Source organism: Dendrobates tinctorius, unplaced genomic scaffold (genome assembly GCF_039654945.1).
Source record: "Dendrobates tinctorius isolate UK_male_01 unplaced genomic scaffold, ASM3965494v1 ptg000171l, whole genome shotgun sequence".
Classification (NCBI taxonomy): Eukaryota; Metazoa; Chordata; class Amphibia; order Anura; family Dendrobatidae; genus Dendrobates; species Dendrobates tinctorius.
Genome location: NW_027361838.1, coordinates 21,934,653 through 21,955,872, shown reverse-complemented (window position 1 = coordinate 21,955,872; position 21,220 = coordinate 21,934,653). Strand labels below are relative to the sequence as shown.

The 21,220-nt window shown below is 41.8% G+C and overlaps 1 protein-coding gene across 1 annotated transcript in view; it reads left to right on the top strand.

Annotated features, from left to right (window-relative positions):
- The window catches only part of APCDD1 (APC down-regulated 1), a 179,028-nt gene that overhangs the window by 73,724 nt on the left and 84,084 nt on the right, over window positions 1–21,220 (top strand). The window contains exon 2 of the mRNA XM_073550974.1: window positions 1,067–1,250. Within this exon, the coding sequence (XP_073407075.1) occupies window positions 1,067–1,250 (184 nt within the window). The remainder of the gene's footprint in view (window positions 1–1,066; window positions 1,251–21,220) is intronic.

The window sequence follows — 21,220 nt, the reverse complement described above, 5'->3', positions numbered from 1 at the left end:
ATAGGTCAGATTTATCATTCGCTGTATTTCTTTCTTTAAGTGACTTTTTTCTGTTGTCTTGTGAAATTCCTTGCAGGTTTCTGCACCAAATTCTTCAAAATGGCTCATGCGGGTTGATGTATTTTTTGCACAAAATCATAAATGATCTTTTGTGCTTTTTTCTTTGAGTGTCTTTTTAAAGTTAAACGTTGCAAGGTTATAATGTTATACATTAGACTTCAGCTCTGCAAAAAATTAGAATTGTGTATTCCACTAGAATACAATTATAAATGAGTACAAATACATCTTCACTCATAATAATAAGCTTTATGGAAACGTAGAGTTGAGTGAATAAGTGTGCCGGACCCTGATGCAGCCACATCAGTATTCCTTGGCTACTGGATGGGGGAAGCCATGCGAACCTTCTACCTACCCACCGACTCTTCTGCAATGTCCAATGTACACACATCAGTATTTTTGATCAGTATTTGTATGCCAAAACCAGGAGTGTCTCTAAAACACAGAACCGGTATCAATGTTTCAAATACAGTTTTTGTAGTTTCACTCCTGGTTTCAGCATGCAAACACTGATGAAATACTGACCAAATACTGACATGTGAATGAGGCCTTACATTTGTTTGCGTGGTCCATGCATATTAATAAGTCAGGAGTTCACCCTGGATGTCATTAGTATTCAGGCAGTGACAGTTTTGTCTTTTTACCTAATAAAACAAACCAAGTAATCAGTTAACAGAGAAAAAGTGTAATAAAGAAGAGATAATAATATACATGATAATACAATGTAAATATTTGTTTTCTTTTTTACTATGGCATAGCCAAATTCCAATATTATTGAGACCTTATCATGCCTCCAGTCACCATCACATTAGAGCAACTAGTTTCCTCTGTAATGTTTCATATTCCCATATGTCCTGACACAGATTTTATTAATTAATTATTTATTCATTCAGAAGTATTTATGTAGAAGAACGTAGAAATATAACTTTACAGATATAGACTAGCCAGTGCATGATTGAATTAATTTACTTGTTTCATTTTGTTTCATAGTTTTTCTCTTTGCACACAGGTGTAGGTGACGGATCCAACGTATTCTTAAGTGACAGTAGGTCGCATCCCAGATCTCTGGAGAAAACAACATGGAGGATTTATAAAGAGTCACAGTGTCACCATATGCTGAAACATTTGCACAATGGAGCCCGAGTCACAGTGCAGATGCCTCCAACAATTGAGGGACATTGGGTTTCTACAGGGTAAAGATATCTATCTAACTATCTCATATCTGTCTATCTATCTTATATCTAACTATCTATCCCATATCTATCTGTCTCTCTGTCTATCTATCTCATATCTATCCCATATCTATCTATCTATCTATCTATCTATCTATCCCATATCTATCTATCTACCTACCTACCTATCCCATATCTATCTATCTATCTATCTATCTGTCATTTATCTGTTTCATTGTTTCCAAGTTGCATTTATAAACTTTTCTCTCAGATCGCATCTTTGCATTTCTCATCCTAGATAAATTTGGTGTACCTAACTTACTTAGGCATTCTTTACACAAACTATATTTCAGATTTTGAATTCTCATAAACATATGACTTTTTATGCATTTTTCATCTTTTTTTAATAAGTATTTTTACTTGTGTTTTTATTATGATGGTTTTTAAGTTCTTGAGGTTGTATGTAGGAGTGTATGGGTAAAACCCCAGCAGAAACACCATAACTAGAGCATGTAGGCATTTAAAAAATACCTCTTTGCACCTTTCTGTATTGGCTATGTACCCACATTGAGTACTTGATGTTGCAGATTTTCAGCAGCATTTCTGCACCTACGGCTGGAGTCACACTAAACGTATGAAAAATCGGTCCGAGTATCCCTGCCAAGAGTCGCACCAATGTAATGCGAGTGACCTATGAGTACAATCAGATTTTTCACACCTAGCATCCGATTGACATCCAAGTGCAGTGCAATTGCTATCTGATTGCAATGCATTTTTAACATGAGCTTTTACATACAGCAAGTCTCTATGTCATGTATGCATCGTTTTCAAGGAAATATTGTGTAAAACACCCACACATATATATATATATATTAGATAGATAGATAGAATAAAAGCCGACAATTCATCTGCTGCGTACAGTATAATCACAGCGTGACAGGTTACAATAGATAGAATAGATATATACATATAGCATACATAGATATATAGATGTCAGTGACACACGCACATACTGTATATATATACATATATACAGAAAAGGCGCACTTAGCCTCACTCTTCCCACTTGCCCTGTAGCGGTAGCAAGTGGGGTAATAGTTGGGGGGTTGATGTCACCTTTGTATTGCCTGGTGACATCAAGCCCCGAGGTTAGTAATGGAGAGGCGTCAATAAGACAATTACTAATCCCATAGTCACATTAAAAGAAAACAGACACCCAGAAGAAAGTCCTTTAATTGAAAGAAAGACGCAGACTCCTTTAATATTCTTAATTAAACCATACGTATCACCTCACCCATTCCCTTGATGCCCTCGTCATCTGCAAAAGAGGTAAAAAAATAAAAACAAAATTCCTCACCTTTCCACAGAGATGCTTTTAATCCATTAGTCCCACAACAGGTTCAGCACTGCTACATCTTGATGGCAGAAAAAACCTCAAAAAAATAATGGATCAAATACTCTAAGAAGACACCAAGATAGCAACAAAAAAATTTTGATCCTAAAAATTAACTTTTATTCCAATATTTAAAACCTGGATGATACCAGTATAGGGAACAGGGTACAGGATATTTTTAACATACAAAATATGCAATGTATCAGGGCACTACACTCGCCCTAATAGGCCCTAGTGCGTCCCTTCCTTGCCGCGGAGGTTGGCACCCTAATATATGCGATGTGGCGCCCCCGCTCAACGTCGGTGACCCTAATAACACCCTAAAAAACCCTATTCCACGACGAGGATACACAAAAAAAACACAAACACACAGAATTCCCGAAAAAATGACCCCTGGTAGAGAGACTATATACTGTCTCTAGGAGTGCACCTATTCTAACACAGAGTGGTGGGTATATGTCCACCCTAATATCTCGTAGTAAAAAATGCTTATAGTTGCAGCTCAAATAGAAACTTATCTCGTAGAAAAAATGCTAAATGCTGCATAGATGACAGACTGTAGCTTTCTATAAAAAACGTTTACACATGACAGCAATGCATAGATCAAATCCAAAAGGAGTTCATCAGGAAAAAATATTTGCTGATCTAACATATCCAAAGGACATAATAGTCCTCAAAATAGACACAATAGTCTCTTTTATAAGCAAGGATGGCAAAGAACACCATTAAATACATTCATGGGGTAACCCAGTGACCCAATATACAAATTGCCATCCATCAGTCTGTCAGCATAAAAATTCAAAAAGATACTTATCAGCCATCAGATGATATCGAGCCCAGCCCGACGCGTTTCCCCCTCTTAGATGCTGAGGGTTCATCAGGGGCAAAAGAGCACAAGGGATCTCATCACCCCTGCCGAATGATCAATGCAGTGTGCGGCATGTTTTCTGTCTCCCGCCGGCTCATATTTACCGCCTTCAGACTGCGACGTCACTTCCGGTACCACGCCGTGATTGTGTGTCATACTTGCAATCATTGCCGTGGGGAGCGCCCCCGTACCATGTGACAACAATCATCACTTCCGGTGGCGCATCATGATTACGCGCACTGCTAGTGATCAATACACTGGGGTGTAGTCCCACCGCCACATCATGTGACCCTAATCGTCACTTCCGGTGACATACGTGTGTCTCTCTCGGCGCATATCAAATCCTCTCCCCACGTGACTACACAGCCGTTGTCCACACTAGAACCGCAGTGGGGGAAAAAACCACAATAGGTCACAACCCACCAAAATTAGTGGGATTAACCACGGGCGTGTATTAGAGCAAAGGGGGCTAATATATACATATACCCTAAGGCAGCATTATTCAGGGCTAGTAGAACCTGAAGAAAATTATATATCCGAATTATACCTCATTTTAGATATGTCAGTGTGCCATAATAACGTTACTTAATCATAAACCGCATCAATAAGACATGATGAAAAATGTTGTTATTAACCCCTACAGGAGACACCTCTATGTATCCAAGCTAATCAAATGATCCAATAATAAAATGATAGATATCCAAGAACAATCTCTTTGCTCAGGAAGAGCATGAAAAAATAGCATGGTGGATCCATCAGGTACACTAACTACAAGAAACTAGTAAAATTCAAATTTTCATTGAGGCCTTTAGGGCTTTGTGAATCCAGCCAGAAAATCCAACGCATTTCCCGTTGTAGGATCTTCTTATCCCAATCCCCCTGCCTCACTACGGGTTGAACCCTTTCAATAACACGAAATCCAATCTGTTTCTCATCACCGCCATGAACAAGATTAACATGACGTGCTAGTGGAGTCTCTCTTTTATGTCTAATGTCTCCCAGATGTTCCCCAATCCGTATCCGGAATTCCCGCATAGTTTTACCCACATAATCCAACGGACAGGAGCATGTGCACAGGTAGACAACTCCTGTAGTTTTGCAGTTAGCAAATGAGTTCATTTTATACGTTCTTTTCGTGTAGGCACTACTAAACGTTTTTGATGGTACCACATGCTTGCAAAAACTACAGTGTCCACATCTAAACGTCCCAGCCTGCCTATTTTGTAGCCAAGTCCCCTCCTTCTTATGTGGTTCCAGGTGACTCTTAACCACTAAATCTCTTATGGATTTTCCCTTCCTATAGGTCACTGAGGGTTTGGGAGAAATTATCCCCCTAATATCTTGATCAGTCCTGAGTATATCCCAATGTTTCCTCAGAATCTCCATTACTCTTTTTGACTGGTCATCAAAGGTACCTATTAGTCTAGTCAAATTTTCCGTATCTTTCTTCTCTCTCGGGTTTAATAGTGAAGATCTCCTAGTCTGTCTGGCCAATTTAAAGGCAGGTTGAATGACATTGGTGGGATAGCCCCTATCCTTAAACCTAACACACAGGTCCCTTGACTGGGCCTGAAAATCACCCCAATCGGAGTAGTTCCTCCTCAGTCTGAGAAACTGCCCCCTGGGGATACCACGCTTCAGGGGAAGAGGATGATGACTCTCCCACCTAAGAAGACTATTTGTTGATGTGGGTTTCCGGTACAGAGATGTTGTCAAAGATCCATCTTTTGCAATTGATATGGTGGTGTCCAAGAAAGTAATACTTTCTCCACCAATCTCATACGTGAAAAACAGGCCCATCTCGTTCGTATTCAGATGATCCACAAAGGATTTAAACGATTCTCCATTACCCATCCACAGGACGAGGATGTCGTCAATATAACGTCCCCAAAATAAAATATTCGGGGACCAGACGACATCCTCGTCACTGAAGACCACAGTGTCCTCCTACCAGCCCAGGAGCAAATTTGCATACGTGGGGGCACAAGGGCTCCCCATCGCGGTGCCCCTGAGCTGGTGGTAGTACCTGCCATCAAACAAAAAGTAATTATGGCAGAGTACAAACTCCAACAACTGCAACAAAAATGTATTATGCGCACCCAGATGTACCCCCCTACCTCTCAGGAAATAGTTGACCGCCTTCAGGCCCTCCACATGTCTAATGCTGCTATACAATGCCTCAACATCGATAGATGCTAGGATGGTACCTGGGTCAACTATAATCCCCTCTATTTTATTAAGAAGATCCATAGTATCCCTGAGGTAGGAAGGGAGGGTCACCACAAATGATCTCAACATTTTGTCAAGATAAACACTGGAGTTCTGACACAAGACATCGATCCCAGAGACAATTGGTCTCCCTTTGATAGGGTCTGTGCCCTTATGAATTTTTGGTAATGCATAAAATGTTGCAATTACCGGCCATTTTGGCAATAGAAAATCGCATTCCTTCTTGGAAATCAGCTTGGTTTCTACAGCCATTTTCAAGATTTTTGACAATCCCAGACTGAAATCCTTAGTTGGATCCTTTCTCAAAATCTCATAGGTTGCTTCATCAGATAGGATGGCAAGACACATCTCAATATATTTATCCCTATTCAAGATAACCGTATTGCCACCCTTATCTGAGGGTTTAAGTACAATCTCCTTGTTATTCATCAGCCCCTCCAATGCTTTTCTCTCACGATACGAGAGATTGGGTAGGGTCTGTTCTACTTTGGGATTTATATTCCGTATCTCATCCGAGACTAACTGTAGAAAAATATCAATACAGTCAATCTCTAGCACGTTATGTTAATCTTGTTCATGGCGGTGATGAGAAACAGATTGGATTTCGTGTAATTGAAAGGGTTCAACCTGTAGTGAGGCAGGGGGATTGGGATAAGAAGATCCTACAACGGGAAATGCTTTGGATTTTCTGGCTGGATTCACAAAGCCCTAAAGGCCTCAATGAAAATTTGAATTTTACTAGTTTCTTGTAGTTAGTGTACCTGATGGATCCACCATGCTATTTTTTCATGCTCTTCCTGAGCAAAGAGATTGTTCTTGGATATCTATCATTTTATTATTGGATCATTTGATTAGCTTGGATACATAGAGGTGTCTCCTGTAGGGGTTAATAACAACATTTTTCATCATGTCTTATTGATGCGGCTTATGATTAAGTAACGTTATTATGGCACACTGACATATCTAAAATGAGGTATAATTCGGATATATAATTTTCTTCAGGTTCTACTAGCCCTGAATAATGCTGCCTTAGGGTATATGTATATATTAGCCCCCTTTGCTCTAATACACGCCCGTGGTTAATCCCACTAATTTTGGTGGGTTGTGACCTATTGTGGTTTTTTCCCCCACTGCGGTTCTAGTGTGGACAACGGCTGTGTAGTCACGTGGGGAGAGGATTTGATATGCGCCGAGAGAGACACACGTATGTCACCGGAAGTGACGATTAGGGTCACATGATGTGGCGGTGGGACTACACCCCAGTGTATTGATCACTAGCAGTGCGCGTAATCATGATGCGCCACCGGAAGTGATAATTGTTGTCACATGGTACGGGGGCGCGCCCCACGGCAATGATTGCAAGTATGACACACAATCACGGCGTGGTACCGGAAGTGACGTCGCAGTCTGAAGGCGGTAAATATGAGCCGGCGGGAGACAGAAAACATGCCGCACACTGCATTGATCATTCGGCCGGGGTGATGAGACCCCTTGTGCTCTTTTGCCCCTGATGAACCCTCAGCATCTAAGAGGGGGAAACGCGTCGGGCTGGGCTCGATATCATCTGATGGCTGATAAGTATCTTTTTGAATTTTTATGCTGACAGACTGATGGATGGCAATTTGTATATTGGGTCACTGGGTTACCCCATGAATGTATTTAATGGTGTTCTTTGCCATCCTTGCTTATAAAAGAGACTATTGTGTCTATTTTGAGGACTATTATGTCCTTTGGATATGTTAGATCAGCAAATATTTTTTCCTGATGAACTCCTTTTGGATTTGATCTATGCATTGCTGTCATGTGTAAACGTTTTTTATAGAAAGCTACAGTCTGTCATCTATGCAGGATTTAGCATTTTTTCTACGAGATAAGTTTCTATTTGAGCTGCAACTATAAGCATTTTTTACTACGAGATATTAGGGTGGACATATACCCACCACTCTGTGTTAGAATAGGTGCACTCCTAGAGACAGTATATAGTCTCTCTACCAGGGGTCATTTTTTCGGGAATTCTGTGTGTTTGTGTTTTGTTTTTTTTTGTTTTTTTTTGTGTATCCTCGTCGTGGATTAGGGTTTTTTAGGGTGTTATTAGGGTCACCGACGTTGAGCGGGGGCGCCACATCGCATATATTAGGGTGCCAACCTCCGCGGCAAGGAAGGGACGCACTAGGGCCTATTAGGGCGAGTGTAGTGCCCTGATACATTGCATATTTTGTATGTTAAAAATATCCTGTACCCTGTTCCCTATACTGGTATCATCCAGGTTTTAAATATTGGAATAAAAGTTAATTTTTAGGATCAAAATTTTTTTGTTGCTATCTTGGTGTCTTCTTAGAGTATTTGATCCATTATTTTTTTGAGGTTTTTTCTGGACTAGCATGGCTGGATTTCTGTCGGGTTCATTTGACACAAGAAAATGGCTGAATGATGCAAAAGAGGTATTTTCTGATATTGAAACTGATTCCCTGTCTACTACGGGTCCATCCCTTAGGGCATTGTTTTCTGATTTACTTGAGGCATTTAAGGATAACATCAAATCTTGGTGGGAGGTACAGTCATTAGAGAACTATATCAAACAAAAAATTGTCCCACGTGGGTTGCGGATACATTTGATGCCTGCTCCTCGATGTAGAACCCCGCTATTGTTAACCAAGTGGGAGGAAGAATTAACATCTTCATCCCTACGCCTGATGCAGGTTTTGTTGGATGAAGAAAAAACTACCCTTGAAAAAACGTCTCAGAAAGTAAAAGAATTAACAGAGAGTGTATTGAAATTTAAGACAGTTACTGATTTCACTACCAAGGAAGAGAATCTCAAAACTGCGGTTGAAAAATATCAACTGTATATGAAGGAGAGGAAACATAAAAGGTTCCTAAGAGACATAGCTGAATTCAAGGAAAAGAGAGCATATCCAGCTCTCACGGATAATAGTTATTGTCCCACAGATAGATCATCCTCGGAGGTTGAATCATCTGACACTGAGGGAAATTCGGGGTATAACAGTAGGAAAACTCATTTTAGGTACAGGTGACATAGCCGTAGAAGTGGCTTTAAGAGATGGCAAGGAACAGACAGGTACTATACAAGAACATCGGGGAGAGCATCAATGAATACTACTGTAGGGAATCTAAATCAGCCCTCCACCACAGTTGGGGGAGTATCATCGTCTTCCTCCTCTTCCTCTTTTTTAGAGACCAAAGGTTTGGTCCCCTACAAATTGAGGGAATGTACCAACCAAACAAGGTGAGGGCAGAGGAGGAATATAAGAATCAGATAATTAATTTGTCATCATATGCTCTCTCCAATGAGGAGATTGTTGTACTAAGGAGAGGACTCTCCTTTGTACCAACCACCAAATTTGACACCTTTGAATGGATAAAGGATATTAATTTATTTACACGAAAATTGAAATGGAAAAAATTTTTTTCCTTGAGTGATAAGGCTAAATGTCAGCAACTTGGTATAACATTGGACGAACTCCCTGATGTGCTCCTTTTAACAGAGATGGCGGAGGAGGAACAGCGGGGAGTGGGAACTGGACCATTTTCAGATTTGAAATTAAAAAGTAAAAAAACACCTCCGATAGGAGAGATTGGCTGTATTGATATTTTTCTACAGTTAGTCTCGGATGAGATACGGAATATAAATCCCAAAGTAGAACAGACCCTACCCAATCTCTCGTATCGTGAGAGAAAAGCATTGGAGGGGCTGATGAATAACAAGGAGATTGTACTTAAACCCTCAGATAAGGGTGGCAATACGGTTATCTTGAATAGGGATAAATATATTGAGATGTGTCTTGCCATCCTATCTGATGAAGCAACCTATGAGATTTTGAGAAAGGATCCAACTAAGGATTTCAGTCTGGGATTGTCAAAAATCTTGAAAATGGCTCTAGAAACCAAGCTGATTTCCAAGAAGGAATTCGATTTTCTATTGCCAAAATGGCCGGTAATTGCAACATTTTATGCATTACCAAAAATTCATAAGGGCACAGACCCCATCAAAGGGAGACCAATTGTCTCTGGGATCGATGCCTTGTGTCAGAACTCCAGTGTTTATCTTGACAAAATGTTGAGATCATTTGTGGTGACCCTCCCTTCCTACCTCAGGGATACTATGGATCTTCTTAATAAAATAGAGGGGATTATAGTTGACCCAGGTACCATCCTAGCATCTATCGATGTTGAGGCATTGTATAGCAGCATTAGACATGTGGAGGGCCTGAAGGCGGTCAACTATTTCCTGAGAGGTAGGGGGGTACATCTGGGTGCGCATAATAAATTTTTGTTGCAGTTGTTGGAGTTTGTACTCTGCCATAATTACTTTTTGTTTGATGGCAGGTACTACCACCAGCTCAGGGGCACCGCGATGGGGAGCCCTTGTGCCCCCACGTATGCAAATTTGCTCCTGGGCTGGTGGGAGGACACTGTGGTCTTCAGTGACGAGGATGTCGTCTGGTCCCCGAATATTTTATTTTGGGGACGTTATATTGACGACATCCTCGTCCTGTGGACGGGTAATGGAGAATCGTTTAAATCCTTTGTGGATCATCTGAATACGAACGAGATGGGCCTGTTTTTCACGTATGAGATTGGTGGAGAAAGTATTACTTTCTTGGACACCACCATATCAATTGCAAAAGATGGATCTTTGACAACATCTCTGTACCGGAAACCCACATCAACAAATAGTCTTCTTAGGTGGGAGAGTCATCATCCTCTTCCCCTGAAGCATGGTATCCCCAGGGGGCAGTTTCTCAGACTGAGGAGGAACTGCTCCGATTGGGGTGATTTTCAGGCCCAGTCAAGGGACCTGTGTGTTAGGTTTAAGGATAGGGGCTATCCCACCAATGTCATTCAACCTGCCTTTAAATTGGCCAGACAGACTAGGAGATCTTCACTATTAAACCCGAGAGAGAAGAAAGATACGGAAAATTTGACTAGACTAATAGGTACCTTTGATGACCAGTCAAAAAGAGTAATGGAGATTCTGAGGAAACATTGGGATATACTCAGGACTGATCAAGATATTAGGGGGATAATTTCTCCCAAACCCTCAGTGACCTATAGGAAGGGAAAATCCATAAGAGATTTAGTGGTTAAGAGTCACCTGGAACCACATAAGAAGGAGGGGACTTGGCTACAAAATAGGCAGGCTGGGACGTTTAGATGTGGACACTGTAGTTTTTGCAAGCATGTGGTACCATCAAAAACGTTTAGTAGTGCCTACACGAAAAGAACGTATAAAATGAACTCATTTGCTAACTGCAAAACTACAGGAGTTGTCTACCTGTGCACATGCTCCTGTCCGTTGGATTATGTGGGTAAAACTAAGCGGGAATTCCGGATACGGATTGGGGAACATCTGGGAGACATTAGACATAAAAGAGAGACTCCACTAGCACGTCATGTTAATCTTGTTCATGGCGGTGATGAGAAACAGATTGGATTTCGTGTTATTGAAAGGGTTCAACCCGTAGTGAGGCAGGGGGATTGGGATAAGAAGATCCTACAATGGGAAACGCGTTGGATTTTCTGGCTGGATTCACAAAGCCCTAAAGGCCTCAATGAAAATTTGAATTTTACTAGTTTCTTGTAGTTAGTGTACCTGATGGATCCACCATGCTATTTTTTCATGCTCTTCCTGAGCAAAGAGATTGTTCTTGGATATCTATCATTTTATTATTGGATCATTTGATTAGCTTGGATACATAGAGGTGTCTCCTGTAGGGGTTAATAACAACATTTTTCATCATGTCTTATTGATGCGGTTTATGATTAAGTAACGTTATTATGGCACACTGACATATCTAAAATGAGGTATAATTCGGATATATAATTTTCTTCAGGTTCTACTAGCCCTGAATAATGCTGCCTTAGGGTATATGTATATATTAGCCCCCTTTGCTCTAATACACGCCCGTGGTTAATCCCACTAATTTTGGTGGGTTGTGACCTATTGTGGTTTTTTCCCCCACTGCGGTTCTAGTGTGGACAACGGCTGTGTAGTCACGTGGGGAGAGGATTTGATATGCGCCGAGAGAGACACACGTATTTCACCGGAAGTGACGATTAGGGTCACATGATGTGGCGGTGGGACTACACTCCAGTGTATTGATCACTAGCAGTGCGCGTAATCATGATGCGCCACCGGAAGTGATGATTGTTGTCACATGGTACGGGGGCGCTCCCCACGGCAATGATTGCCAGTATGACACACAATCACGGCGTGGTACCGGAAGTGACGTCGCAGTCTGAAGGCGGTAAATATGAGCCGGCGGGAGACAGAAAACATGCCGCACACTGCATTGATCATTCGGCCGGGGTGATGAGACCCCTTGTGCTCTTTTGCCCCTGATGAACCCTCAGCATCTAAGAGGGGGAAACGCGTCGGGCTGGGCTCGATATCTGATGGCTGATAAGTATCTTTTTGAATTTTTATGCTGACAGACTGATGGATGGCAATTTGTATATTGGGTCACTGGGTTACCCCATGAATGTATTTAATGGTGTTCTTTGCCATCCTTGCTTATAAAAGAGACTATTGTGTCTATTTTGAGGACTATTATGTCCTTTGGATATGTTAGATCAGCAAATATTTTTTCCTGATGAACTCCTTTTGGATTTGATCTATGCATTGCTGTCATGTGTAAACGTTTTTTATAGAAAGCTACAGTCTGTCATCTATGCAGCATTTAGCATTTTTTCTACGAGATAAGTTTCTATTTGAGCTGCAACTATAAGCATTTTTTACTACGAGATATTAGGGTGGACATATACCCACCACTCTGTGTTAGAATAGGTGCACTCCTAGAGACAGTATATAGTCTCTCTACCAGGGGTCATTTTTTCGGGAATTCTGTGTGTTTGTGTTTTTTTTGTGTATCCTCGTCGTGGATTAGGGTTTTTTAGGGTGTTATTAGGGTCACCGACGTTGAGCGGGGGCGCCACATCGCATATATTAGGGTGCCAACCTCCGCGGCAAGGAAGGGACGCACTAGGGCCTATTAGGGCGAGTGTAGTGCCCTGATACATTGCATATTTTGTATGTTAAAAATATCCTGTACCCTGTTCCCTATACTGGTATCATCCAGGTTTTAAATATTGGAATAAAAGTTAATTTTTACATCTTGATGGCAGGCTGCAGGGTGCGACCATGCAGTCTGTCATCCAGCGGAAAAACTGAGCACCGTGTGCTCAGTGTCTCTGTGAACTGCTATTCCCTGTCCGATGGCACCACAAGCGTGAGTAAGTTCCCCTGCTCGCGGTGCTGTCAGGCAGGTCCTGCGAGTTCATGGCCAATGAACTCACTTCACCTATGTGACATCGGCGCGAGCGCCGTGGGAAATTTTAGATAGATTAATTAATATAAGCCTACAGCTGTCTGCAAAGCCTTTTTTGGTTATTAACTATAGCTAAACCAGTAAAGGCTAAGTATACAGTTGTGAGCTGATATTAATAGCCTGGAAAGCTCCATGGGTATTACCCCCTTTCCAGGCTATAAACCTCTGCCTCCAGCCATCGGCTTGCCCTCCGCTGGTTACGAAAATTGTGCGGGAGCCCAGGCCATTTTTTACGAAAAATAATCTTTTATTAATTAAATACATGTACAGTAATTTGCACGCACACTGTACTAATTGTATATGTCACTGACATCTACATATCTACCTATTCTATTTGTATTTACTGTATGTAATCCATCTCTTCTATCCTGTTGGCTCCTGCAGTGATTTTAAAGAACACAGCAAATGAATTACCTGGATTTTCTTCTATCTATCTATCGGCCTATCTATGCAATATAGATACATATATACAGTTGTGGCCAAAAGTATTGACACCCCTGCAATTTTGTCAGATAATACTCAGCTTCTTCCTGAAAATGATTGCAAACACAAATTCTTTGGTATTATTATCTTCATTTAATTTGTCTTAAACGAAAAAACACAAAAAGAATTGTCCTAAAGCCAAATTGGATATAATTCCACACCAAACATAAAAAAGAGGGTGGACAAAAGTATTGGCACTGTTCGAAAAATCATGCGATGCTTCTCTAATTTGTGTAATTAACAGCACCTGTAACTTACCTGTGGCACCTAACAGGTGTTGGCAATAGCTAAATCACACTTGCAGCCAGTTGACATGGATTAAAGTTGACTCAACCTCTGTCCTGTGTCCTTGTGTGTACCACATTGAGCATGGAGAAAAGAAAGAAGACCAAAGAACTGTCTGAGGACTTGAGAAACCAAATTGTGAGGAAGTATGAACAATCTCAAGGCTACAAGTCCATCTCCAAAGACCTGAATGTTCCTGTGTCTACCGTGCGAAGTGTCATCAAGAAGTTTAAAGCCCATGGCACTGTGGCTAACCTCCCTAGATGTGGACGGAAAAGAAAAATTGACAAGAGATTTCAACGCAAGATTTTGCGGATGTTGGATAAAGAACCTTGACTAACATCCAAACAAGTTCAAGCTGCCCTGCAGTCCGAGGGTACAACAGTGTCAACCCGTACTATCCATCAGTGTCTGAATGAAAAGGGACTGTATGGTAGGAGACCCAGGAAGACCCCACTTCTTACCCCGAGACATAAAAAAGCCAGGCTGAAGTTTGCCATAGCTTACCTGAAAAAGCCTAAAACGTTTTGGAAGAATGTTCTCTGGTCAGATGAGACAAAAGTAGAGCTTTTTGGGCAAAGGCATCAACATAGAGTTTACAGGAGAAAAAAAGAGGCATTCAAAGAAAAAAACAAGGTCCCTACAGTCAAACATGGTGGAGGTTCCCTGATGTTTTGGGGTTGTTTTGCTGCCTCTGGCACTGGACTGCTTGACCGTGTGCATGGCATTATGAAGTCTGAAGACTACCAACAAATTTTGCAGCATAATGTAGGGCCCAGTGTGAGAAAGCTGGGTCTTCCTCAGAGGTCATGGGTCTTCCAGCAGGACAATGACCCAAAATACACTTCAAAAAGCACTAGAAAATGGTTTGAGAGAAAGCACTGGAGACTTCTAAGGTGGCCAGCAATGAGTCCAGACCTGAATCCCATAGAACACCTGTGGAGAGATCTAAAAATGGCAGTTTGGAGAAGGCACCCTTCAAATATCAGGGACCTGGAGCAGTTTGCCAAAGAAGAATGGTCTAAAATTCCAGCAGAGCATTGTAAGAAACTCATTGATGGTTACCGGAAGCGGTTGGTCGCAGTTATTTTGGCTAAAGGTTGTGCAACCAAGTATTAGGCTGAGGATGCCAATACTTTTGTCTGGCCCATTTTTGGAGTTTTGTGTGAAATGATCAATGTTTTGCTTTTTGCTTCATTCTCTTTTGTGTTTTTTCATTTAAGACAAATTAAATGAAGATAATAATACCAAAGAATTTGTGTTTGCAATCATTTTCAGGAAGAAACTGAGTATTATCTGACAGAAGTGCAGGGGTGTCAATACTTTGGCCACAACTATATATATACACTCACTGGCCACTTTATTAGGTACACCTGTCCAACTGTGTGTTAAGACTTAATTTCTAATCAGCCAATCACATGGCGGCAACTCAGTGCATTTAGGCATGTAGACATGGTCAAGACAATCTCCTGCAGTTCAAACCGAGCATCAGTATGGGGAAGAAAGGTGATTTGAGTGCCTTTGAACGTGGCATGATTGTTGGTGCCAGAAGGGCTGGTCTGAGTATTTCAGAAACTGCTGATCTACTGGGATTTTCACGCACAACCATCTCTAGGGTTTACAGAGAATGGTCCGAAAAAGAAAAAAAATCCAGTGAGCGGCAGTTCTGTGGCCGGAAATGCCTTGTTGATGCCAGAGGTCAGAGGAGAATGGGCATACTGGTTCGAGCTGATAGAAAGGCAACAGTGACTCAAATTGCCACCCGTTACAACCAAGGTAGGCAGAAGAGCATCTCTGAACGCACAGTGCGTCGAACTTTGAGGCAGATGGGCTACAGCAGCAGAAGACCACACTGGGTACCACTCCTCTCAGCTAAGAACAGGCATCTGATGGCTACTTTCAGCAGGATAATGCGCCATGTCATAAAGCTCGAATCATCTCAGATTGGTTTCTTGAACATGACAATGAGTTCACTGTACTCAAATGCCTCCTCAGTCACCAGATCTCAATCCAATAGAGCATCTTTGGGATGTGGTGGAACGGGAGATTCGCATCAGGGATGTGCAGCCGACAAATCTGCGCCAACTGTGTGATGCCATCATGTCAATATGGTCCAAAATCTCTGAGGAATGCTTCCAGCACCTTGTTGAATCTCTGCCACGAAGAATTGAGGCAGTTCTGAAGGCAAAAGGGGGTCCAACCCGTTACTAGCATGGTGTACCTAATAAAGTGGCCAGTGAGTGTATATATGTGTGTGTGTGTGTGTGTGTGTGTGTCACTGACCTCTATATATCTATGTATTCTACATGTAAACAGTATTTCTATTCTATCTATTCTATTCTAACCTGTCAGTATGATTTTACTGTATGCCGCCTTTGAATTGCCGGCTTTTCGAAGGACACCTACTGTGTGCATAAAAATTGGATAGCATTCGCATGGTTCAAGTGCTGTGCGAAGTGTTCTCACACCCATAGGTTGTATTGGTGAGCCTCGGCTGAGTCTCGGTGACAATCGTAGCATGCTGCGATTTTACACACACGCTGAATACGCTAGAGAAAATAAAAGGTGATGTGAGCTGCCCCATAGATTAACAATGGGCCGAGTGCTATGCAATGTTTTCTCTCATAGCACTTGTCCGTATTCTTCAGTAGTGTGAATCTGCCAAAATCAACGTTTTTCACCCACTGACTTGAATGGGTGGTGAAAAATCGCTGAAAAATCGCGCCAGAAACACAGGTATAATGTTTTTCTGCGTTTTTGTGCCAAAAACTAATTCTATGGACTGGGCCTTTTTTTTTCAACACCAAACTTTATCAGCAAGCACAAGAGACAAATCTAGTATGCTAAAACAGCCGCAAGAAAATGCATCAAAACACTGCAAAAAATGCAAGAAAAAAACAAGGAAAACATGCTTTTTTCTGTAGTTTCTTTCCTGCCAAGAGATGAGGTTTTGCTGCCGAAAACAAAATGCTGAAAAAACACCTAGTGTGAACTTACCCTAAATGTTCACGTGACTGGTGTATATCATTACTTTTATGACAGCAAGCTACCTTTATGTTATCATCCTCCTAGATTTAATATCCATTAATCAAAATTAAAGAGGCCCTCCTATCAATACTTCTTTTATTAAATTTGTGTATATGTGCTTGTAAAATAATGTGAGTGCATTAATATACTCACCTACCCCTGCTTTTTCCGGGTTCCAGCACTGTTCTGCTCCTCTTCTCTGTGACGTCACTGCTCTGCAGACTTTCTGGATCACACTGAACTCTGCGTGATCCTTAAGAGACTTTTAGGCTGGAGTCCCACTGCCGTATTTCTCGTCCGATAATCGCTTTGCACGCACGGACTGGCCGGCACCTCTCCTGACCTGAGAATGACAAGGTGATGGATTACTATGCAGCTGTCAAGCTCAGGTCAGGAGAGCCGACAGCCAGGACGAGTTTTACGATGCGATTCTCGCACGAGAAATACGGTAGTGTGTCTCTGCCCTTACAATGTAAGTCTATACCGCATCAGAACAAAGTCCCGTAGACTTTTATTGTAAAAGAGACTTGCAGATCACGCATAGAGCATAGAGAGAGCTGGCTCGTTGGAATTGCAGTGATGTCACTGAGAAGTGAAGGAGAACAGTGCTGGACACCGGAGGGCAGCGGTAGGGCAGTAATACATTCAGACTACATTACATGCAAATATACACACATCTAATAGAAAAAATATAGATAGAATTACTTTAAGCCTGATGAATATTAGAAACTTTACCCCCAAAAATGCGCGTCTGCAGTTTCTGCTGATACCTGACTGGCGTGTCATACAATGCTTGCGAATATCTATTGGTCAAGGCTCTCTCCTCACGATTCCACAATTTCACCCCGAAAATGACATGAACTTAAGTTCATCAACCAGGACTGTTGTGTGACGACAGAATAAAGTTTCATGATCACGTGTCTTCCATACACTACTTGTCTGCTCTCAAATTTCTTCTCTACTAAAAATGTTCCAATAATTTATTTACAGCTTTTAACATGTCTGTTCGGGCATATGACATCACTAGCCAAAAATAGTGATCCCTGCTGCCCGTCACTGTCAGAATGTTTACCTGCGTCATCTGCAGTTCAACCACCAAAATAACCCCATGACACTGTCTTAGCACTCGCACTGGTTTGAAGATTCCTTAGTCAACTTGTGAAGTGGTGGAGGCTTCAGCCACAACAAGCTGTCTCCAGTTTCCTTGTGGTCTGGCATTGGTCACACTAGGGAAAACCTGTCTATAGAGAGTTTCCTTGCTGTCTGGCCCGAAAAGAACTTGGCAAACCATTTCTGTTTCTTTTATATTTATATTTAGAATCAAGTACATTCATTCCTTATGAGGCTGTAACTCACATGTTTTAATTTTGTTGTCGGAGGGGGGCTCTTTGTGGAATGTACAACCCACCCTATTATGCTTTGTGGCTATTAATGTATCTGCGCTTTCATTAAAAGCTGCATTCCCCACAATTGACATACAACTCAGATTGGATTATATAAACTCTTCAATGTTGTGGTTCCATAGAAGAATACGAGATTGTGTTCATATTTCAGGGAAAAAACAATCTATGGGATCAGTGAAACAAAACAAAACATTAATGCTAAAACTTCAAAGCTCAGACATAGACTATCAGTAATGACTTACAAGGTTTACCTGTTATAACACAGATTTATTTATGTTTTTCTTTATCATTATTTTAGATTTAATTTCTTATATATACCCACCCATCCTACCCACCATGGAATTCCTCTCTGCCTGTTCTATTCTATTAGGTGTAAGCATTTGTCTATTAGTTTATTACTTGATTGCAAATTCTTAATTATTTGTTATGGGCGAACAATATATACATTGTTAACGTCACATCTGGTGTTTACTTGCATAGTTTACACTCAGGTAATTATTTCCATTTGTTAGAAAAGCCCCTCAAAAAAAAATATTAAGCTGATTCCATAGTTTATCTCGTTGCCAGAATTGCGGCAGTCAGCTGTAATTTCCGGGTGAACCAGACAGCAAGCATTTAATTCTTTACAGCGTCACCACAGAAGAAATGAAGAACTACAATGCAGCTACTTACATGAATAAGTTGTCTAAGTAACACACAAACCTGCTGGGTCTTCCAGATCGGGAGATTCTTTTTGTAGCCACTATTTGTAGCCAACTGATTGGGTCTGAATGAGGAATTACCCTGTATTGATTTCCAATATCCTAAAAAGGTTTTTGGAAATCTGTTTTCTAAGCCAGACAGACTTGCCTGACATTGGCTATGCGAACCAAGCAGCACTAAAAACATGATAATCAGGGGCGGGCATACCATTAATGGAACCTGTACAGCCGCATGGAGGCCCAAGAGGTAAGATGGACCAATTTCTACCTCTAAAGAAGATGGAATTGTTCATTATGTTGATTTAATGGACTGCAAAGGGCCCAAATACTGTTCTTGCACAGGAGCCCTTTTCTGTCTGTGTCCGCCAGTGATGATCTTAAATAAGGGAATTTCCATGTATCTGTCAGAGAGACACACATGAGTTTTAGAGGAGATCTTCTCTTTGGGTAATGTTTGTCGAAAACTAGCATTAAAGGGAATCTGTCACCCCTTTTTTGAGATATCATATAATGATATCATTCAATTGTGTGTCACATAAGGATTCTCTTAGTTCTTTTGCTTCCCCCTGACCCCACCCCTTTCATCCATAAATACCTTTTTTATATCGGTTCAGATGTATGTAAACTGCCACGGTCCGGTCCGATGGGCGGGGCTTATTCAACTGCTCCCCCCTCCCTGTCTTGCTCTACACAAGAAGAAATGCCTAGAGCAAGACAGGGAGGGGGGAGCAGGTAAATAAGCCCCGCCCAGCGGACCGGACAGCGGCAGTTTACATACATCTGAACCGATATAAAAAAGGTATTTATGCATGAAAGGTGCGGGGTCAGGGGGAAGCAAAGGTACTAAGAGAATCCTTATGTGACACACAATTGAATGATATCATTATATGATATCTCAAAAAAGGGGTGACAGATTCCCTTTAAATTGTATTAGGCAACAATATGTTGGCTGAAAAAAAACAAATCTTAAGGCATTAATAATAAAGCAGTGAAATGCGTAGTGGACGCATAGACAGTAAATTGGTAGGTGTTTTCTTTGGCTAGAGGAATCCTAAATGTTCCTCTTCAATTAGAATAATTAATATTGGATGATTGTTAGCGTGTCCGCTAGGCGAGGCAAGACTCCAGGAGTGGACCCTCTGGACCGTGGCACCGAGGGGTCCCCGGGTGAGCAGCCAGGTGAACCCGACCCCTACACAGGGACCGTTAGGAGCAGGCCCAGGGGTTCGGATGCCACGGTAGCCGGTACCAAGAGGGGCGGCTCGGAGAGACTGGAGTAGGACTGGTGATGGTAACGTGCGTACGTACCTGCTTCCTGTTGTCCTACTCCGGTCCTGTGTCCTTGCTCCGTCCTGCTGTCCGTACCTGCTTCCAGTTGTCCTACTCCGGTCCTGTGTCCTTGCTCCGTCCTGCTGTCCGTACCTGCTTCCAGTTGTCCTACTCCGGTCCTGTGCTCCTGTTCAGTTCTGCTGTCCATACCGGCTTCCAGTCGTCCTACTCCGGTCCTGTGCCTTACTTTGTCTTGTGCTCTGGTTACCATCACCAGTCCTACTCCAGTCTCTCTGAGCCGCCCCTCTTGGTACCGGCTACCGTGGCATCCGAACCCCTGGGCCTGCTTCTAACGGTCCCTGTATAGGGGTCGGGTTCACCTGGCTGCTAACCCGGGGACCCCTCGGTGCCACGGTCCAGAGGGTCCACTCCTGGAGTCTTGCCTCGCATAGCGGTAGATACCTCTAGTACCCAATTAACTCTGTTTTTTTTTGGGGGGGTTAGTTTATATTGGGTTTCTCTGTGGTGTTCATTGTTTTGATGGAAAACATTATGATGCATCTGGTGCTATATTCCCTGTCAAACCTGACAGTATAAGTGTTTGAAACTCCAAAAACAGTTTCCGAAGCAAGTTTGTAAATTGAACATGACGACCATATTCCACTTATTGTTGCACTAATATATGGTCACATTATAACTAAATGAGAATATACTCTCCTAAAAAAACTAAAAGTATAGGCTCCCCAAAGAATAGCGAGGCAGAGGTTGTGCATGTCTGGCACAGATATGGTATGCACAATATAACATATACTACTTATAGGTTGCTCTTTAACTCCAGTTGCCTGGTTAGATAGTCACTTAGGCAGAAAAAGACACAATTCCATAAAGTTCAACCTTTGTCTATCAATTATACATTATTTATTGCTAGATTGTTTATATCTAGCGATGAGCGAGTATACTCGTTGCTCGGGTTTTCTCGAGCTT